At 39.9% G+C, this 20,255-nt stretch overlaps 1 protein-coding gene across 4 annotated transcripts; it reads left to right on the plus strand.

Moving 5' to 3' along the window:
• Positions 1-287: 287 nt before the first annotated feature.
• Positions 288-20,255, plus strand: septin6 (septin 6). 4 transcript variants are annotated; one of them, XM_085433502.1, is made up of 12 exons: positions 289-365; positions 541-657; positions 2,348-2,462; positions 5,080-5,275; positions 6,595-6,781; positions 10,036-10,197; positions 11,094-11,190; positions 12,240-12,408; positions 12,638-12,770; positions 12,869-13,059; positions 14,120-14,166; positions 16,061-18,002. In XM_085433502.1, exons 1-11 carry the CDS (start codon positions 297-299, stop codon positions 14,121-14,123), a joined length of 1,440 nt encoding a protein of 479 aa, XP_085289628.1. In that variant the 5' UTR covers positions 289-296; the 3' UTR covers positions 14,124-14,166; positions 16,061-18,002. The 4 variants fall into 4 exon arrangements, with proteins under 4 accessions (XP_085289621.1, XP_085289628.1, XP_085289625.1 ...); XM_085433495.1 differs by lacking the exons at positions 14,120-14,166; positions 16,061-18,002 and adding an exon at positions 18,479-19,085 and having other exon boundaries at positions 288-365; XM_085433499.1 differs by lacking the exons at positions 14,120-14,166; positions 16,061-18,002 and adding an exon at positions 19,092-20,255.

The following is a 20,255-nucleotide window of genomic DNA, read 5'->3' on the forward strand; positions in this document are numbered from 1 at the left end:
ATATTGCTATCATATTTATATCATGCACGGCACATTTATAATCATGTATTAATTAATGGTAAAACAACAATAACCCTAAATCAATTACGTATTTAGGAAATACAGCCCTGATCTTTATTTGGAATTCGTGTTAGTTCTCACGTAAAACCCATAAACATTACTTCCCGTGCTTACATACATCTCCTAAGTGTGTTTGAGACAGTGCTTAATTTTTTGAAGTTATATAAACACTTTAAAAAGTTTCCTTGACTGGTCGTTGCCGCGTTGGTTTTACCGTTTATTCTTAACTGACACGAATGTGTCGTTTACTGACTGCAGATCGCCGTCTCTACCACCAGACGGAACCATGGCGACATCCTGAGGGGGTACAGTAAATAGTTTTATTTATATCTTTATTATTTTTACGAAGCAAAATTCTAAATAAATCATTTGGAGTATGCCTGTAGCTTATATTTGATAAGTAAGAAATACATAATATGGGTGCAGTTTTTAAAAATATCATATCTAAAAGCGCATTGGTTTGTGGTACATTCCTGCTAGGCCATCTTTCGGTGTAACGGTAACGGTGCAGCTTCCTTTGCTAAACAGAGCAGCAGAGGTTTCGTCCTCCGGCTAACAGCAGCTACTATGGCGTCAACCGAGATAGCAAGGCAAGCGGTAAGTAGCCTGTTTCACACTGGAATTCATGTATTTATCTTATATATTTTTGTTATGGATCAAGCGTTTCGCAGAAGAGTGTATAATTTCAAGCAGATTTACCCAGCCACCATCCGTTTTTCGTGGCTATTCCATCCAAATCCAGTGTACCGTGGCTTAATTAGATCAATTATAATTAGAGCTAATAGAAATCTGATTATGCGTCCCTAAACACGGTATAAAAACAAAATTTAACCAGATATCAAATTAAGGCCCAGCACTCAACAGTCGAAACTCTCCGGTAGAATATTTTCATTTTGGTATGCTAACGCCTGCAGATTTCCTGTACTGGTAAAAACCTAAATTACCCTGTAAACGGAATTAACAGATTAAGACATTTAAAATTTAAAGTAACCGACTTATCTATTATCTCACATAAAAACGAGAGGCTGTTACAGAGCCATAGGTAGGCCATTCATTCTGAACGCCCCCATTTCGGCACGGCTACGATGCTCATTTCCGTTATGTTGTTTTATGCAAGACCCGTCAACTTTGTTTTCCGGGCGTTGTCTTAATGAATATTACGGACAAATAGATCGTAGGTCCTTGTAGACATTTGGCCGTGCAATGCACAAATCGTGGTCTAAGTTTGCCTTTTTTGGGAGGGGGCTTGGAAAGAAGCCGCGTAACCCAGAGGGAGGGCTGAGAATAACAAGGTTTTACAGTTTGATATCCATATCTAGTGAATGGAAACCCGCTCACTGTGTGTAACTTGGCTGTGAGTGTCATGAAAAGCGGGAATGGTCTCAGGAATGTTGCACTTGCAGCTGAAGAGTATAGGGCTGGTTGTCCAGTTTTCCAAACACTCCCTCAGCTGTTTAAACCCAATTTCAGCCATCCAAATAATCCACAACTGTTTAGTGCCCTCAGCTTGCTCAGTTATTTTAAATTGAGTCTAAAACAAGAGTGTTTTTCCTCCCAGAAATCTTCACCACATTGGACTGCAACAGTGTGTTATGTTAAGCCACATAATAGCTGGTTGTCTGAGGTTGAGATGGTTGAGATATTCTTTCTTTTGCCATATAATCTACATTTTTTGTTTTCCTGCAAAACGTAGGCTGCAGAAAGGAGGTTCACACTGATGGAGATGCTTACCAGCAGCCACACACCCACACACATATGTAACAACAGTGTTTTTACACTTGTTGTGTTTAGTGGTCCAGATACAGGTTGTCTATAAACAGTGTGATAGAGTGAATGGAAGTGAAATAGGCTCAGAAGAGGAAGTTTTAAAAAAACCCCAAAAAACTCAGTGCCAGTAATGCTAATGCTTTTATCCGTTTTTCTTTTCTTTTTTTAATTTTTAAACAGTAAGCTTTTTTTTTCCAAATTTTTCTAAACGCTCTGTCTTGACACAAACAGCAGTACCTTTCCATATATGTACATTGTGGTTTCTAACTGTCTCGTCTGTGGAAGAAAGTCACAGCTCAGGAAGCAGGAAGTGAGTTAGCACTGCACCTGAACTCATTGTCAAAGACTAACGTGATCAAAAAATGGTCGAAGGCATGGTACGGTTTTATTTACACAGGACAGCTGTCGTTACGATGCATATTTCAGCACGTTAGAAGGAATCCTGCACGTGCTTACAGACGTGGAAGGCGTTTAGTGATCGAAAGGCACTGACTTGTTGCTTTATGTCTTTTGTTTTTAGGGTGAAGGAGCTCGTGCTGTCCCTCTATCGGGCCATGTCGGCTTTGACAGCATGCCTGACCAGCTGGTCAACAAGTCTGTCAACCACGGATTTTGCTTCAACATCCTCTGTGTTGGTGAGTGTGTCATGTGAGATTTCCTCTCTATGTCTTCAGGCACAATGTCTTTGCTTCAGTTCAAGTGTTTCCACAAGACAAAAAGCTGCTCAGTGTTTGACTCTCAGTTTCCTTTTTGCTTGCTTTGGTTACTGTAATGAGTAAGATGCTCTCAGTTCAGGAAAGTCAAGTGTCTGCTGGTGGTTATTTAATTTGAATATGCATGGCTGTTTAAAAAAAAAAAATGCAACACTGAATGCAGGATACAAGCCTTCTCCAGGATGTAGAGGACAGTCAGAAATGATGCCCTACAAGTTTAATTTTAGACTGGAGAACCAAGTCACATCAGCCTTATTAAGTGCTGGAAGTATTCAATTATGTACACTCAGTTGCCAATTTATTAGCATCCCACTAAAACTAATCTAATACAGCCATTCAGCAGCCCTAGCTGAATGGAGAAAATAATGTTCAATTTATTTAGATGGCATTTTGTTGCAATTGTGGAGGTTATAGTATTTTTGTAAAGGCCTGTCATGTCTGGCAGTACTTGCACTCAGAAACAGGATCTGAATGTGCCATTATGTCAAACGTATTTGCATTTTCAGAACTCTGTATAGGCTCCTCTTGTTTGTCTTTTCCTTTTTATTTATATATTTATTTAATCCTTTCTATTATTGTTCAGGTTAGGCATGTGTAATATGTCAGTGCCAGAGTTGACAGGCAGGAAGAAAAACAGTAAGTAATAAAATGGGAGAAAGGTGGAGGTTATAGTTTATGATACTGTATTTATAGAAATCAGAAGTATTCATATTATGTTTTTGTTTGAAAATACAAACATCTTTTCATTAGGGTTTCCGTTCTGGAACATGTTAAATGTCCAGAAAGCAATAAAATATGTGCAGAGCAGCACAGGAAGTAACATGAAAGATGAGTCTTAGCAGACTACAACATTCAAAAATACTCATCAGTCATCAGCTCGGCAGTGAGTTAGCAAAAACAAAAAAGGTAAACTGCAGTGGATGTAATAGCAGTAAAACAATGAGATCTTCTTTTGTGGGGGAACTTGCTTTGTGACTAACTTCAGCATTCTTGCTTGAATATTTAACTAAACATCTCTGATGGCAGAGCTATAACATTTAAAACCATAGAAAGCTGTGGGAACTCTGATAGTTCCCCTTAACCTTGAATACAATGTGTTTTTGTGATATGCTGCAAATTAGATTACGTTACATTACTACCCTCTGTTTATATATTTTAAACTAGACCTGTTATGCATTTGTCTCATATTTTCTACAGGTGCATGTTCATATTAAACCAGGCAAAGGTTTCAGATCATGAGATCACTGTATATACAAGTAATCCATGTCCATAAACTCTCGGCTCTTTACAATGTCACTTAAAGGGGATATCTGTAATGTGGTTATCTCGGGCACACAGCCCATCTGCTGTTCAAACCTGCTGTTTTTTTTCTTGCAAGAGGCAAACAATCAGAAGGGGGGTGGCTTAAAGGGAACATGGGAGGAGTTAAAAAGATTTAATACCGACAAAGAATAAACTGAGGGATTACTTTAAACTGTTAACATGCAAAGATACTCTAGTAAAGTGCAAGAATGAACATATGGGCCTGGAAATGAGCAGAATATGTCCACTTAAGACTTTTTGATGATGAAATGATTGGTGGGCACGAGCGACAGGCTTTTGAGTTTCGAGCTAAACACATCCTCTAGATTCTATTTATACTCGGGAGTGGAGTGAAATGTGTGTTTTTTCTCATAATGTTACTTTTTAATGCTTTTTGACTGCCAGTTTTTCCAAATAATCTATAAAAACATTAGTACAATCCAATCAAAATATGGATGCAAAGACAATGCTGCAGAAAACCAGTTTTGTTCCAAACTGTAAGCACTGCTGTATGACTCAAGCAAAAATGTGACGATGTGTGCCTCAAAGATGACTGGTATGTCTGCAGAATGTTTCTGTTGTGTTATTTTTGACCTTTACTTCACACATTGACCCATCCTGTCCTTTCTATGTGTTCTTCACTTTCTTCAAACAAGATGCAAAATTTTAACTGTTGTGAACTGAGCTTTGCTCAGAAAGATGTGTCTGTGTGCTTGTGCTATCAGAGAAAAATAGGGATGTTGTAAGATGTCCCACAAAAATGGGCTAACATGGTTGGACTGTAGGTCAGGCTATAATGAATAAAAATAGATTTTCTTACAGATGGAGCTCAGTATCTGAGTCATCTAACAGTAAATGGATGTCAGTACATTACATAGCAGCTACTGCTGCTGTTTTTGTGGCTTTAAGCATTTGAGAGTAATACACTCTGTTTTAAGCATATTCAATACGCTGTTTTTAATGTACTCTAACATTATCAGGCACCATTTTTTTTTCTTTTTGCTTGAGTTACACAACTGTAGTGTCAGAGAGAGTGGCTTGAGCTGAAATATATCAAAAGCTGATCAAAGAAAAGGGCCTGTCATTAAATTCCTTTTGGTTTGGGAGTTTTTTCCAGTTAGTGAAATAATAGCAACTGCCCTGTAAGTAAAGATGAAGAGGTCCTTTTTATGTGATTTGAATGATGTAATTGTAAGATGAAGATAGTAACTTGATGTATTTTCTGTTTGTTGTGCAGGTGAGACGGGTTTGGGTAAGTCCACTCTGATGGACACGCTGTTCAACACCAAGTTTGAAGGTGAGCCCACCCAGCACAACCAGCCGGGAGTCACACTCAAGTCCAACACCTATGAACTTCAGGAGAGCAACGTGCGCCTCAAACTCACTGTTGTCAACACCGTGGGCTTTGGAGACCAGATCAATAAAGAAGACAGGTAAGTCAGCCACTCTTAGCTGCTTCATCTTTGAGAGAGGGCGACGTCAAACTCCAGAACTTTCTTTTATTTGGATCTTTCAGTGGGAGCAATATACATCCCAGACAAACCTGACATCTTGGGAGTACTTAAAGCCTCTCCGCAGCTTATGTGTCATTCGTTGCTTAACTTTCTTTCATCAGATGTCTAAAGTGAAGTAGTTTCCTCATCAGTTTTGGGAAACAGAAATTAAGATGTAGCTGCTTTCCTGTCTGGCATGAGAAGCAAATCACAGCCTTAGGATATGACACTTAAGCTGCTGTGTACACCCACGATTTTGTTACCAAACCTTAAGTGTGATGCAGAGGGTAAGTTGAGGAAGAGGAGGAGACTGTGTGAACTTTGTAAGCTCTGTACAATGGGAATCCTGCAATTGTTGGAAATCCCAGGGGAAGTAACATGGGGTTAAACTATCTTATACACTGCTGCAGGCAGAATATCCTATACTTTCTACATAAGCTGTGGGGGTTTTTTCACAGTGTTTATGGGTCTGTTTTCTGGAAAGAGTGGATGCCTTTTGAAGCTTCCTGTAGTCCTCAATAAACCGGCCAACATCTTTCTCTTTTGTTCATTTTCTCTCGCATGTGTCATTGCAGATAAGATTGAATTAGTTATTGGATAAATCAAATACTCTAAAACTACAAACATCAAGAATCTGACCTGGCATGAGTATAAAGTATGACTTGAAATGCTCATTTGTTTGAAATCTCCCTGCTTTAGACTAAACCTCCTCAGATAAGACGGTCTGTCCTAACACACAGCAAAATTGATCATTGCTTCTGTAAAGTTAGTTAAAAATTAATCATGTTTACCAGGTAGTTGCTCTCACATGTTCTGACTGCAGGCGTCTTCACACATGCACTGCAGCCCTAAAGTTTTGTTGAAATTACCATGAGGAGAAACATGTGACAACTCAAATCTCCCAATCTGATCGGACTCTTTTTGTAGTGGACTTTTACTCTGCTAGGTTCCTTGCAGATTGTTGGATAATGATTATAATAAAAGTATAAGAGATGTTCCTACATGATTTTCCCAGAGGAGACAAAGTCTTTAGAACTCACAGTTGTCTTTCTGTGTTGCTATACTCTCAGTATACTTTCGGGCCTTCCACAGATAACAGTGACTCTAGTGCTGCAATGATTCGCTGATATCCTGAATATTAATACCTTACTATTTAGATAAGAAATGTAGCTTATATTTGAAAAAAATGCTTAATATTTGCTGGTTTCAGATGCTGTGGTGTGTTGAAAAAATCTTCTCTGTCCCTCATCTTTTAACAGCTACAAGTCCATTGTGGAGTTTATTGATGCCCAGTTTGAAGCATATCTACAGGAAGAGCTGAAAATCAAGCGCACGCTACACAGCTACCACGACACCCGCATCCATGCGTGCCTGTACTTCATCGCTCCAACGGGACACTCGCTCAAATCGCTGGATCTGGTGACCATGAAAAAACTTGATAGCAAGGTCAGCTTCACTTCACTGAGTGTCATCTTTAGTTGTTTTTGTGTCAAAGAGTCCACTAGAAGATGTTTAGGATTGTTTCTATTATGTAACAGTTGTGCTGCAGCTGAATGATCTTACAGAATATCTGTTTATTGAGTAGCGTGTCGTAGATATGCTGTAGGTATGTGCTCTGACACTGCATGACTGTGTCATTGAATCTGCCTTCTTCAGGCCATAAACCCTTTCCATCTGCTTGAATGTAAATTGGCTCGGGCTTGTTGCTGCGTCGGTGTAGGTCAGCTGTGAAATGCAGTCTGCTCAGTGACTGAAGCCTGGTTTTTGTGAGGTCCTTTCCCATCAGCTTATTTGCATGGCCCTCATGGCTTTTGCACAAAGAACCAGCCTAGCGTTTGCCAGAGCAGCTGTGCCCTCCAGCAAGCATTCACAGCAGCGTGATCTAGAGCAGAGCCTCCTCTGTTTACACGTTCACCTAGGAGCACATTCAAACAGCGCTCTGCTGAAGTGTCCTCGAGCTAGACTTTGAATCCTCACCAGACGAAGGGATGCACTAAGATATTTTTGTTCACATGACCCGGAGCATCCCTTGCTTTTAGTGAAAGGGGCCCACATTCAAATAATAATAAATAAAATCAGGGGTTGTGTGGGCTGACACAGCACTGTAAAATAGTTGTGTAGGAGTGAAATGTTATTTTCCACCTGTCAGCTGTAATTTATATACGACGGTGATTGTGCCTGTTTTTCCCCACCTCCCTAGAATTATCACTGTTTGGGTAACATATACAGCGGGGAAAATAAGTATTTGACACATCAGCATTTTTATCAGTAAGGGGATTTCCAAGTGGACCATTGACACAACATTTCCACCAGATGTTGCCATCAAGCCAAATATTGACGTCATACAAACAAATCAGAACATATAAGTATACAAGTTAAACCACAATAAATAAAGTGAAATGACACAGGGAATAAGTATTGAATACATGGAGATAACAAGGGGCAAAATGACATAGAAAGCCAGGAGATCACCTGAAATCTGTCAGTATTGATAGAGAAATCCTGTCCCCTATCAGTACAAATTGATATCAGCTGCTTTAGTCCTAATTGATGGCCTATAAAGGCTCCTCATTACCCAGAAGGCACACAGGAAAGACTTCATGATGGGTAAAAGCAAAGAACTCTCTCAAGATCTTCGTAATCTTATCGTTGAAAAGCATTTTGATGGGAATGGTTATAGGTGCATTTCCAGAATGCTGAATGTTCCTGTGAGCACTGTGGGGGCCATTATCCGGAAATGGAAAGTGCATCAGTTCACCATAAACCTGCCACGATCAGGTGCTCCACGCAAGATCCCTGTCCGAGGAGTCCAAAGAATAATCAGGAGGGTTCTCCAAGAGCCAAGAACCACTCGGACAGAACTTCAGGAAGACCTTGCATCAGCAGGTACTGTTGTTTCAAAGAAAACTATAAGCAATGCACTGAACCGCCATGGCATCCATGCACGCTCACCACGCAAGACTCCATTGCTGAACAAAAAGCATGTCAAGGCTCGGTTAAAATTTGCGCAACAGCATTTGGAGAAGCCTGTGGATTATTGGACGACTATAGTATGGTCAGATGAAAGCAAAATTGAACTTTTTGGCAGTCATTCTACACACCATGTTTGGAGAAGAAATGGCACTGCTCACCACCCCAAGAACACCATACCAACAGTCAAGTTTGGGGGTGGAAGCATCATGGTTTGGGGCTGCTTTTCAGCAAGGGGTACTGGCAGACTTCATATTATTGAAGGCAGGATGAATGGAGAGATGTACCGGGACATTCTGGATAAAAATCTGCTGCCATCTACCAGGAAGCTAAAAATGAAAAGAGGGTGGACATTTCAGCAAGACAATGATCCCAAACACAAGGCCAAGGAAACAATGAAGTGGTTTCAAAGAAAGAAAATCAAGTTGCTTGAATGGCCCAGTCAATCACCTGACCTAAATCCCATAGAAAATCTATGGAGAGAACTGAAGATTAAAGTTCATAAAAGAGGCCCAAGGAACCTTCAAGATTTAAAGACCGTTTGTGTGGAAGAATGGGCCAGAATCACTCCTGAGCAATGCAGACGACTGGTCTATCCATACAAGAGGCGTCTAGAGGCTGTAATCACCAACAAAGGCTTTTCTACAAAGTATTGAATAAAGTGTGTTCAATACTTATTCCCTGTGTCATTTCACTTTATTTATTATGGTTTAACTTGTATACTTATATGTTCTGATTTGATTGTATGACTTCAATATTTGGCTTGATGGCAACATCTGGTGGAAATGTTGTGTCAATAGTCCACTTGGAAATCCCCTTACTGATAAAAATGCTGATGTGTCAAATACTTATTTTCCCCGCTGTATGTCCACGGTTGGAGAAACTTTCTGTGATCTGAGACATAACACGAAAGCTTTCACTTTCTGTGCTGCTTTTACTATTTTTATCTCTGTACTTAAGATTATGTTTCTGTCCTCTCTGAGGGGGAAGTATGAATCGAGATGATATTTTATAATTTATATATTAAAACCTATAGCCAGTGCATTTAATGTCAAAAAGATGCTTTCTTTGAACCTGGCTTTATCACATGAGTGGACAGCAAATTTGTTTTGACTTAAATCGAGTGTAAAAATCATGACCTTTTCACTAATTGATCTCCTGATTTGTGAGCAATGGAGATTCACATGTGATGAAAGAAGTTATTTTCATCGTTTCTGTATTCCTCTGTGGTATGTTCGTCTTAAATGAAACAGGCAGCATGTGATTAGTGCATTTTGTGCAGAAGAATCAAATGAAGCATCAAATTCACCCTTTTTATATAAAGGAAACCTGAGTTAAGTTGACAACCACAGTGATTCTGTTTATCTCTTGATTGGAGTTTTAGCTTTTGTCTGTATTGACTTTGCTTATACTCTCTGAATGTTAAAGCAAACAGTACCCCTATCATTTTTCACATTTTCTTTTAAATTACTACTGCAGTCTTTGGGAATATATGAGTGGAAGCCATGTATAAGAAAAAGTGTTATGCACTCTGTTCTTAAACTGTAATATTACTTAATTCTAGCTACAGCTTAAGAGTTTTTTTAATAAATCAACTACTTTCTAAATTTGGACTACAGAAGGGGAAAGGCTGTGAAACTATATTTAGCTGAATGTCTGAAATATTTCACTTCACCTTATTGCGCTATTGTGATAACTACATGAATGCTCGCCTCATTTCTTAACTGCAGGTCAATATTATCCCAATCATCGCCAAGTCAGATGCTATCTCGAAGAGTGAGCTGGCCAAGTTCAAAATCAAAATCACCAGTGAGCTGGTCAGCAACGGAGTGCAGATCTACCAGTTCCCCACCGATGACGAATCCGTGGCCGAGATCAACTCCACCATGAACGTAAGGCTCATTTCTACTGTTGTGCGTTACACATTCAGCTAACCTAAGCAAAAGATCCACAGTTCAGTCATGGAGGGGGACACGAATGCCTTCAGGGTTGTCGGGAAGGGCATCTGGGATTAAAGTAAAATGTAATTGTAATTGTTATTTATAATATGTATGTAACTTTGTAATTTCAACGTGTTGTCGCCTCTTGGCCAGGACTCCCTTGCAAAAGAGGTTTTTAATCTCAATGGGACTTTTCCTGGTTAAATAAAGGTTAATAAATAAATAAAGAGTCTGCCAAATCAAACGTGTGGAGCTACCTGCTGTGGCGACCCTGTGTGACTAAGGGAGCAGACGGATGTAGCTACGCTGCTTAATTCTAATTTATTTCACCAGCGTAACAACTTGTGATGTGGAGTCGGGGCAGATTTTGTACGTGTCTCCTTAGTCTGTCAGGAAGCCGCTGTCGCAGCACGGCAGAGTGTTCAGTTCGCTCTGCAGGAAACCTGCAGTGTGGGAAAGGGCCTGTGTGCACTGACAGATAATTCAAGGCTCACTTAGATGTTTATTAGTCCTGATCTGTGCAAATTCCTTAACTATCCTTAACTGATTCTATTAAACTGCAGCCTCTCCTCTCATGTTTGCACAGCCTGACCTCAACTCTGTTCTGAGACATCATAAATCTTTATTGTAGTACTTGCTGTCTGGAAAAACAAGTTCTTAATGATCAGCTTGTGTAAGTTGAAATAATGGAATCGACGTACGCCGGCAGCACAAATACTTCTGGATTTCTTGGTAACAAAAAGGTGTTTGATTTATTTATTTACTTTGTGTGTGGAGAGAAGCTGTGGAGAATTTGCAGAGTGTGTGTTTGGCAGCACACCAACCGTGCTTTTCTTTACGCTTCACAGAGCCATTTGCCCTTTGCCGTGGTGGGGAGCACAGAGGAAGTCAAGATTGGGAACAAGATGGTGAAGGCCCGGCAGTACCCCTGGGGAACGGTGCAGGGTAAGCCCGGGTTACATCCTGCACAGGAAATGAGAGCATGCTCCTTCTCATCACAGCTGCTCTAGCCACTCCCTCCCCTTATATTTCTGCTCAACTCAAATAGCTGCTACAGACTAGCTGATAACCCGTTATATAACCTGCAGTTCCATCACTGCCATCACACTGTAAATCATTGCAGCACCAGCTTTTAGCCCATAAAGGAATTTTATGTCGCTTTTATTGACCTCCTTGATCAATGGTGTGGTTAATGTATGTGAAGTAGACAGAACTGTCAATACTTTAACTCCAGTTGCACTGATTTGCTCCTATGCCGTTTGTTACAGACACGTGCTTGCTGTTATTATCAAATGTGTATGCATGCATGTGGGCAGATGTTTATATGATTCGGTCTTATTCAACACACGCAGCTTAAATGCTTGCAGTATGACTGCTCTTCTCGTTTCTTGTTATGTCTACTTTATAATGCTATCAAACATAAAAAACACCCTGAAGTCTTTATTTTAAAAACAACAACAATTTTCTGCTAAATTTGCTTTAATTTTGGTGTAATCCCTTTAGAAATTCTATCCTTTTATACAAGCAGCCATATGGTAAACAGAGATGCATTTCCCACGATGTGTGTCTAATATTTATGTGGATTACATCAAAAAACCCCAAAGCTTAAAGTCAGCGTTTTTCCCATATCATTAATACTTCATTTAAAATTCAGTGTGCTGGATTGCTGCCAAAACAATGAAACCCACACCGCCGTTTTAATGCGAATGGCCTGCAGTGTATAATATTTATGACTGAAGAAGGCTTTTTATCAAACACTGGGTCTGTTTACCCCAGACTGTCTTCATGCATACTCACATGGTGTCACATGTCCTGAGGAGGCATGCAGCTCGGCTCAGTCCAGCACCAAAAATCAATACAGAAAACACAGGACATGAACACTGCCTTTTTATACTGCTGCAGTTTGTTTGATTTACTTTATACTGTAGCTTTAGCATGCGTTCTAGTTTGTTCTGTGAGACATGCACTAAGTCCCTGTGTTCTGTTTCTCACAGTGGAAAATGAGACTCACTGTGACTTTGTCAAACTGCGGGAAATGCTGATCAGAGTTAACATGGAGGACCTGCGAGAGCAGACTCACACGCGTCACTATGAACTCTATCGGAGATGTAAATTGGAGGAAATGGGGTTCAAGGACACGGATCCTGACAGCAAGCCCTTCAGGTAGCAGACTCCTTTATTGCAGCTGATTTTTGCATTCATCATCTTATTTCTACCCCCAACCTCCCATTTACTTTTTACACTTTGGGGGCCTGTAACTGTGAAAGTTTTCATAGTATGGAGGTTAAAATCTTGAATGGTTTTATAAAATATGCTAAATTTATCTTATAAGAGATTTGCTTTACTGTTTCTATTGCTCATATTTCTTCCCTCTGTCATTTTCCTCTGCCAGTCTGCAGGAAACATATGAAGCTAAGAGGAACGAGTTCATGGGAGAACTGCAAAAGAAGGAAGAAGAAATGAGGCAAATGTTTGTCCAAAGAGTTAAAGAGAAGGAGGCTGAGCTCAAAGAAGCAGAGAAAGAGGTAAGTATCAGCAGCATAACCAGTGTTTATGTGAGCCAGATATATTTCTGCTTTGTTTTTAAAACACAAAACAACTGTGTCTGTTTCTTGTCACGTAGCTGCACGAGAAATTCGACCGTCTGAAGAAACTCCACCAGGACGAGAAAAAGAAGCTGGAAGAAAAGAAGAAGACTCTGGACGATGAGGTCAACACATTCAAACAGAAAAAGACTGCTGCAGAGCTCTTGCAGAATCAAGCTCAGCAGGCAGGGGGCTCCACCACACTCAAGAGGGACAAAGAGAGGAAAAAGTGAGTATTGTTATCCCGCTCTGTGGCTTTACCCTCACAGGTGTACCATTGGCTGTGTGACTACAGGAAATGGAGTATGAAATGAATTTGGGAGGGTGTTGACAAGCCAGTGATAAAATAACTGACTTCAAGGTTTTATATCAGTATGTATTGGAACTGTCATATCAATATCTCAGTGGTTTATCTGCCACCACTGGTTAATAACCCACCGTGGATTTGTATAATTTGATGCTAATCCATATTAGATTTGTATAGCTGACAGGCTCAGGCAAACCCTTATAAGCAGACTTTGACACTGCTCTTTAATTCACAGAGGCAGATGAATGTTCCAGTTTTCCCTCCATATAATAATAGAGATTGTAGTTAGTACTAAATTCCACGCTAAGTGAGCTGACTATAACTCATCGCCAGTGTGGAGAAATAAGAGGAGAAGAGAGGGGAGGGAGACTGGTGAAAATTACAATCTGTCCTCATCTAAATAGTTGAAAAGTAGCCAACTGTCAGCAGAGTTAGATGAATGAATTTCAGTCAGAAATCATTGCTCTGCAATTAAGCGCTGCTGCTGGTTCACCACAGAATCAAACGCTCTCAATACATGTGTGTAAACAACTTTACACACATGTGCCAATACTTTATACACTTTTCCAAATGCTTTGGTAATAGATCTGACATGCTTTTGCTTATACCACAAGTTTAGTGAGGCTGAGGCTGGTATTGCGTGTGCAGCCTGATGTGTTATTGACATTGTTGGTCCCTTCATGGTGCTAATCAACTCCTGGTTGTGTTAAAGCTGATGTGCCCGTTGGAAAAGGAAGAAGACACTTGCACTGAGAGGTTTCTTGTTGCTTTATTTCCTTCTTGCTAATTGATTTTCTTCACAGCCATTCTAATTTTCTTTTTTAGGCTCTGTCTCAAGGTCACAAATTAAATCTGACTAGCGGGGTCTAATAATCAAGTTCTTTTCAGTCTCCGGGAGACAGTTATTTATGATGAATGATGTGTTTTGAATGTGTCCTGTGAGTGCATGTGTCACCTATGTTGCATCCGTAATGTTTTCCAGTTAACTCCTCCCACACTTGCTGCATGCTGCGTGAGGCACCTTTTCGGGTAAGACCCCCTTCTTGAGTTACACCGCCAACAGATGTGAAAAAAAATATATAAATATTAAAATTCTGAAGCTTCTGCAATTCGGGAATCATTATTAACTCCACCAGAACGGCCCTTTGTCACTGATTCATAGATTTTTATGACACTGGTTCTCTGGTTTGGTGGTCTCAGGATCACCTCTCAGCTTTTGATCATTTTCAGCTCGCACTGGGGCACTTTGCAGCTGAGTGTGAGCATCTAGCATCTCCAAATCTGAGGCCATGGTTCTCAGCTGGACATGGGTGGAGTGCCCACTCTGGGCAAAAGGGAGGAGTTGCTGTCCCAAGTGGGAGAGTTTTTGAGTATCTTGGGGTGTTGTTCACGAGTGAGGGGAGAATGGAACAGAAGACTGTCAAATTGGTGCGTGTCTGCAGCGATGCAGACACTTTACTTGGCTGTTGTAGTGAAGACAGTTGATCTACTTTCCCACCTTCATAGGACCACAAGCTGTATGTAGCAGCCAAGAGTGTCTGGATGTCTGGGAAGATGCAGCACAGAGTAGAGCTGCAACTCCTCTGTGTGGAAAGGAGCCAGTTGAAGTGGTTTGTGCTTCTGATCACAAGGCATTCTGGACGCCGCATAGGAGATGTGTCTGAGTACTAATGGGAGGTAACCCAGAACATGCTGGAGAGATTATGTCTGTTGGATGGTTTGGGAACGCCCCTGCATCCCTACTGTAGCTAGAATTGTTGGCTGGGGAGAGGAATGTCTAGGCATCTTTCCTGAGAGTGCTGCCATCGTGACCCAGGCCCAGATTAACAGAACATTGATGGAGCTCGCAACATTTTATTTGACTTTGAAAAGGCAACATTTTCATTATCTGACATTTTGTACTTCAGACGATTGACTGATAAGTAGTACAAGTTAACCAGAAATGAAACTGAAGCATTAGTGGCTGTCAAACTGTGCAGCCAAATACTTCTCTGAATCTGAATATGTAAACACAATCTGAAGATTTATAAAGCTGTTAAATCTCCTCTAATTTGCCCATTTAAGTTATTTAAGCACGTCACTGTTTGAGAAATGGCTAATCCAAATGTAGCATTTTATTGCCACAGATTTGCAGTACTTCATGGAAACATCTGTGCCGATCCTATCCTTGAGTATGCAGTGTTTACCGTCCTTCTGCCAGCTTCTAAATCAGCCACTTTATTAGATCCCCACCCATCCATTTGATGTACTGTTCCATCTGCCTCCCAAAAAGCACAACAGTCTCTTTTTCTCGTGGCCCTTCCCTGACTTTGCACAAAGACTCATTCAAGGCTGAACTGAAGAGTAACTGAAACTAACGGGTCACACCAGAGCAGCTAGCAGCCTCAGGGCCCTTCTCTGTTTACAGAGATGACATGTTTTGTTGATCAGCCAGAGCCATATGACGACCCCCACTCCCACCACCACCCCACCCCACTTTTGTGGATTCAAAAGCCAAATCCACAGAGGGACATGTTGTTAAGACTCAACCACTGGGGAGGGTAGAAGTGAATAAAGACATCTGTCTTGCAATCTGTAAACTCCACAAGCATTTCAGAGCTCTTAAAAAAGCTGGAAACAAGATGGTGTTTGACGAGCAAGGCTCGAGGAAGACAATAAGACCCTCTGTTTGAAACTCAAGGGAGGGAGGAAAACCTGAAAAGAAAGAAAAAGATTTATTTAACTGTCTGATTCAAACAAATAGACAGCTGTACTCACATCCTCACCTCTGCACTCAGTCCTTTTGAGTTGCCTTAAGAAGCATGTTTTCCCCGTCAGCGCCCCCTGATAACTAATGTTGATGTGATGTCACCTGTGTGAAACTGTCTTGTGATGATGTTTTAACTCCAAGAAAGCAATAACAGCCCTTCTCTCTTATTTCCAGCTAAGGATTCCTGTAGAAAAAGTGCTCCCTTGTGGCCATCCTGCTGTGAATGAGTTTCCAACCCCATCATCCTTTACAGTACCCCTTCCTCACCCTCACATTACCCCATAATCCAACCCTCCACATGCCCCTCCCTGCTCTGTGGAAGACGCTGGGCATTGCTATCAGTTTGACTTACTCTTTTGTTTTTTTCATGCTGAATGATGCTTGTCAGTTGTGTGGGTTGTACAAGCAATTATTCGGCTTCTCTTTTTATGCAAATTTACAAAATGCATTCCATGTTTGTTTTTTGTTTTTTTAATATTTAGTGACTTTTTGCATGATGTGAGCTTTTAAAAAGATATTAACATACATGACTACTGTAGTGATGGGCAGAAATGTACTGAGGCTAAATGGAAACATGCATTAAAACAATGGGACTGAAGCATGAAGGATGAGAAATCTGTTTTGGATTTCAGACTTTACAAGAATAGACTGTTATTAATATGAAGGCAGATTGACTGTGAGATTGAAGAAAAGCAGTAGACTTAGTAATGTTGTTTTTTTTAAACCGCCTCCATGAAACTGTGGTGTCTGAAATTGCTGCATTTCAAGAAAATGTCTTGCTGAAGAAAAGCACACTTCAAGTAGTTAATCATTGGGTTTCTGATAGGCTAATCACTTCTTGCTTATTTGGTGACACCTGTGGTTAAAGTGGTAACAGGAAGTAGAGTTTTGTGCTACAACAAGCACCTTCTTTTTTAGAAGTGCGACAGAAAAGCAGCCCGTGTCCGTTCTGTGTCCGTTATTGTGCAGCCAAAAAACCTTGTCTTGATGTAGATATTTAAAATCTGTCAATTTGTCTCATGTTATGTTGTTCAAATTGTTAGCAGGGAGTAAAGTTGCTTCTCTTGTAGATAAAATTTTGATTAGTCTCCTTTGATTAATCTCCTTCACAATAAAAGCCACCGTGTGCTTTCATCATACACTGTATATAAAAGATAGGTGTATCTTCAGGATTTAAAATGTAAAGTCAAAGTGAAAGTGGATTACGTCTGCATTCTTTTCAATGGCCATTAGGGGGCAGTTCCTCTGCTGATAAAAAGAAGTATAATTGCATAAATGTTTAATACCTCAATAAAAACATTCTCTACGAGTTTACGGTATAAATCACAATATAGGTTAAGTGAGATCTACTTTAGGGCAACAAATTATTACTGTATGAGCGTTGCAGTTTCTTGCGATTGCTAGTTTCCAAATTCCAATCCCAGTTCTTGTGGGCGGGGCTTTACAAACCACTGATGTCACAGCAGCTATGGCTCTCTTTTATATACAGTCTATAATTTTAGTAAGTGAAGTTTTGTTTGTTTGTTTGTTTTTATGTGAAGCTTCAGCAATACAAGAGTCAACAACTCAGCTGTAACTAGATAAAATTCATACTGTATTACAGTTTCTTGCTTGTAAAAGCAGTTTGAATGATAAGAAAGGTGCTTCCCGGCACTGTAAATTAATTGCAGAATGTAACCACATTACATTGTTTTTCTTTAAGAATTATAAAGACATTTTAAACAATAAAAAATAAAATGGAGATTTACTTTCTTAATGTCCCCTTGCTGATGTTGTTTCTCTTCAGCCTCATGCATGAACAGATGTGAGCCTCCTCTCTTTGCCACTTCTCCCATACCTCATTCATCATCATGTGTTTTGTGCATCGTTGTATTAGCTTTCACATTTGCACTTTTAATATTTTATACCTGAATGTGATGGTTTTTTACATACTATATATTAATGTTGTAAGTGCAATTGTAACTTTCTTTTTTCTTATTGTTCTCAATATGAAGGCACATTTTAAAAGTCAATCATCTTAATGTCAATTGTCCTGCAGGGACCAGTGTTATTTGTATCAGTGTTACGCATATATTAAAGAACATTTTAATAAAATAAAGGCCAATTTTTCACCATATATTATACCTGTGAACATAATCATTGTCTATGACAAACATTACTTTATTTTTAGGAAATTAAATCAAGGTTTATTTAATAAATGGATGAAATAGTTATATTTCATTTATCAGGGGCTTACAGTGAACAAATGTTGGTGCCAGTAGGTTGTACTTGTGCAAGTTCATTGGCCAGCTGCTGTCCTAGCTTTGCTTAACATTTTTTATTGAAAGAAGATCTTTAGGTGTGTTTATTTCATGGCCCTCAGATCAAATAGGCGCCTGCTGACTTAGTTTATACTTTATTGTTCCACCACTTCAAGGTTCAGGGTTACTTTTATCACCTCTTGAAAGAGGGAATTGTCTTGGGTTGAAAGTACTCCTGCCTTAACTCACATAATTCCACATGATACCAGGGTCAAAGTACTTCAACAGAAGATCCTTTCCTTCCTCGCAATCCTCAGCTCATTGGTCTGTGTGGTTTCACTTTCCTTTGCAGTAATCCCTGGCTCTGCACTGAGTAGGTCCTCAGCCCTCAAGCTTTGCTAAGGGACCAGCCTTTGTGGGTACTGAGTACCTCAAATGTGACCAGAGGCTCTGTGGACCCCCCCTCCCCATCCCTGCAGGGTTTTCTTATACATTACCTGCTCTGCTATAATACGTGTTAACGTGTATGTGCTTCAATGCTGCTTTAAACTCACTTTGAGCAATCTAATCCACGATATGTTGCCTCTGCTTATGCTTACATGTTTACTTTTTGTGTTGTTGTGACTAATACCTTTTCCACTTCAGTTGTGATGGAGAAGACATGCACCTGTTCATTTATTTAAATTTCTGTGCACCTGAATGACCACAGACAAGTTGTGGGATCGTAACACGGGCTGTACCTTTTATTTCACTGTTTTAAAAAAATCATGGTGTGGACACAATATAATCGGGTGTTTTATGTCTATAGTGTATTGTTTGAATAACTATGATCACTAAGATTTAATTCAAAACCTAAAGTTTTTCTCTCCTTGATATGAATCGCACTTCTGAATCTTTTATTTGTAAGCGTGTCTGCTTTGGCTTCCTCCCTCTAACTGCCTGCTCTTTTCTCTTTGTCTCTTTAGCTTCTTTTAATCTGTCTTGACCACCTGAAGAGGGGATTGCAGCTTCAGCAAGAACTAAGCACCCTTTACCTCTTCCTGTTTTTCTCGCTGTATGAACCTTTTACTCTCCCCATTGCATCTCCTTTGGTTGAATACGGCCTTAATGTGGACTCGCATGGTATTTCTGACCACCTAAGGATGGTTAAAAGCTGGGCAGGTCAGGAACCGGGCACAATTTAAATCTGCTTTCATGTCTTAATGTATAGAGAGACTCTTTGTAGTTCATAGAAGTCGTCGGGTGGGACTCGCACACTTTTAGGACTCACAGAGGAAGTCATTATTTGACCTTTAGTTGAAATAAAATTGCTGTGACCTGCACTATGCACTCATCTGTTCAAGAGAATTCTCAACCCAGAGGCATTAGGATAAAATGAAAGTGAATCATCGAGACTTACTTTTAAACAAAAGAACAGAAGCACTTAATAAACTATGTGTAATGTGTTAAAGTGATACAGTATAATGAGGATGTCCTCTTCCCTTGTTTTCTGCACATCTAAATTAAGAGTCATAATCATGCAAGAGCCAAAGCAATGTTTATGGTGCCCATGTTTACATGTCACTGCTGAATACCATGGAGGTCACATGTCATGGCCTTTTACTACACATTGTGCTTTAATATTCACTTGCCTACTCTATATTTTGCATGCATCTCTCTCTCTCTTTTTCATTACTGCAGTGATCTTTGACCTGCTTGTTTTTAACCCTTAAATAACAAAGTTTTGCTATCTGTTTTCCTTCATTGCTGTTTTCTTCAAATCGGTGCATATAATTCATGTACATTTGCTCTGTCCTATGATTTCAGCTCCCACTTTGCCAAATGTTAGTATAAGACGGAGTTGAATTGAAACCCCAGATAGGAGTATTAAAAAAAATACTCGAGCATTTATATAATTTATAAGGATATATTTTGTGTATCGAAGTGGAGACTTGTTGTTTATTACCTATGATCTTTGGACGTGACTCTGAGTGTAACATTTTGGTGTCAGGAATTGCCATACATTTTTTCTAGTATCAGTCATCACCTCTTGTAGTCAGAACCTCTCCCACACCTCAAATGATTCTGGATCTTACTTTAGTTTGATTCCATTGATGTACATTTTGAATAAAAAAGGTGATCCAAACATT

This window comes from Copadichromis virginalis, linkage group LG2 (assembly GCF_057382275.1).
Source record: "Copadichromis virginalis isolate Kocher_CV1m ecotype Utaka linkage group LG2, C_Virginalis_male_GT1.1, whole genome shotgun sequence".
Classification (NCBI taxonomy): Eukaryota; Metazoa; Chordata; class Actinopteri; order Cichliformes; family Cichlidae; genus Copadichromis; species Copadichromis virginalis.

Excerpts from the sequence above, each read along its gene's own strand:
- septin6 (XM_085433495.1), top strand. The coding sequence starts at position 297 with ATGTGTCGTTTACTGACTGCAGATCGCCGTCTCTACCACCAGACGGAA. Across the intron at positions 10,198-11,093 it reads AGATCAACTCCACCATGAAC|AGCCATTTGCCCTTTGCCGT; the intron begins GTAAGGCTCATT and ends TACGCTTCACAG. Across the intron at positions 11,191-12,239 it reads CCCCTGGGGAACGGTGCAGG|TGGAAAATGAGACTCACTGT; the intron begins GTAAGCCCGGGT and ends TGTTTCTCACAG.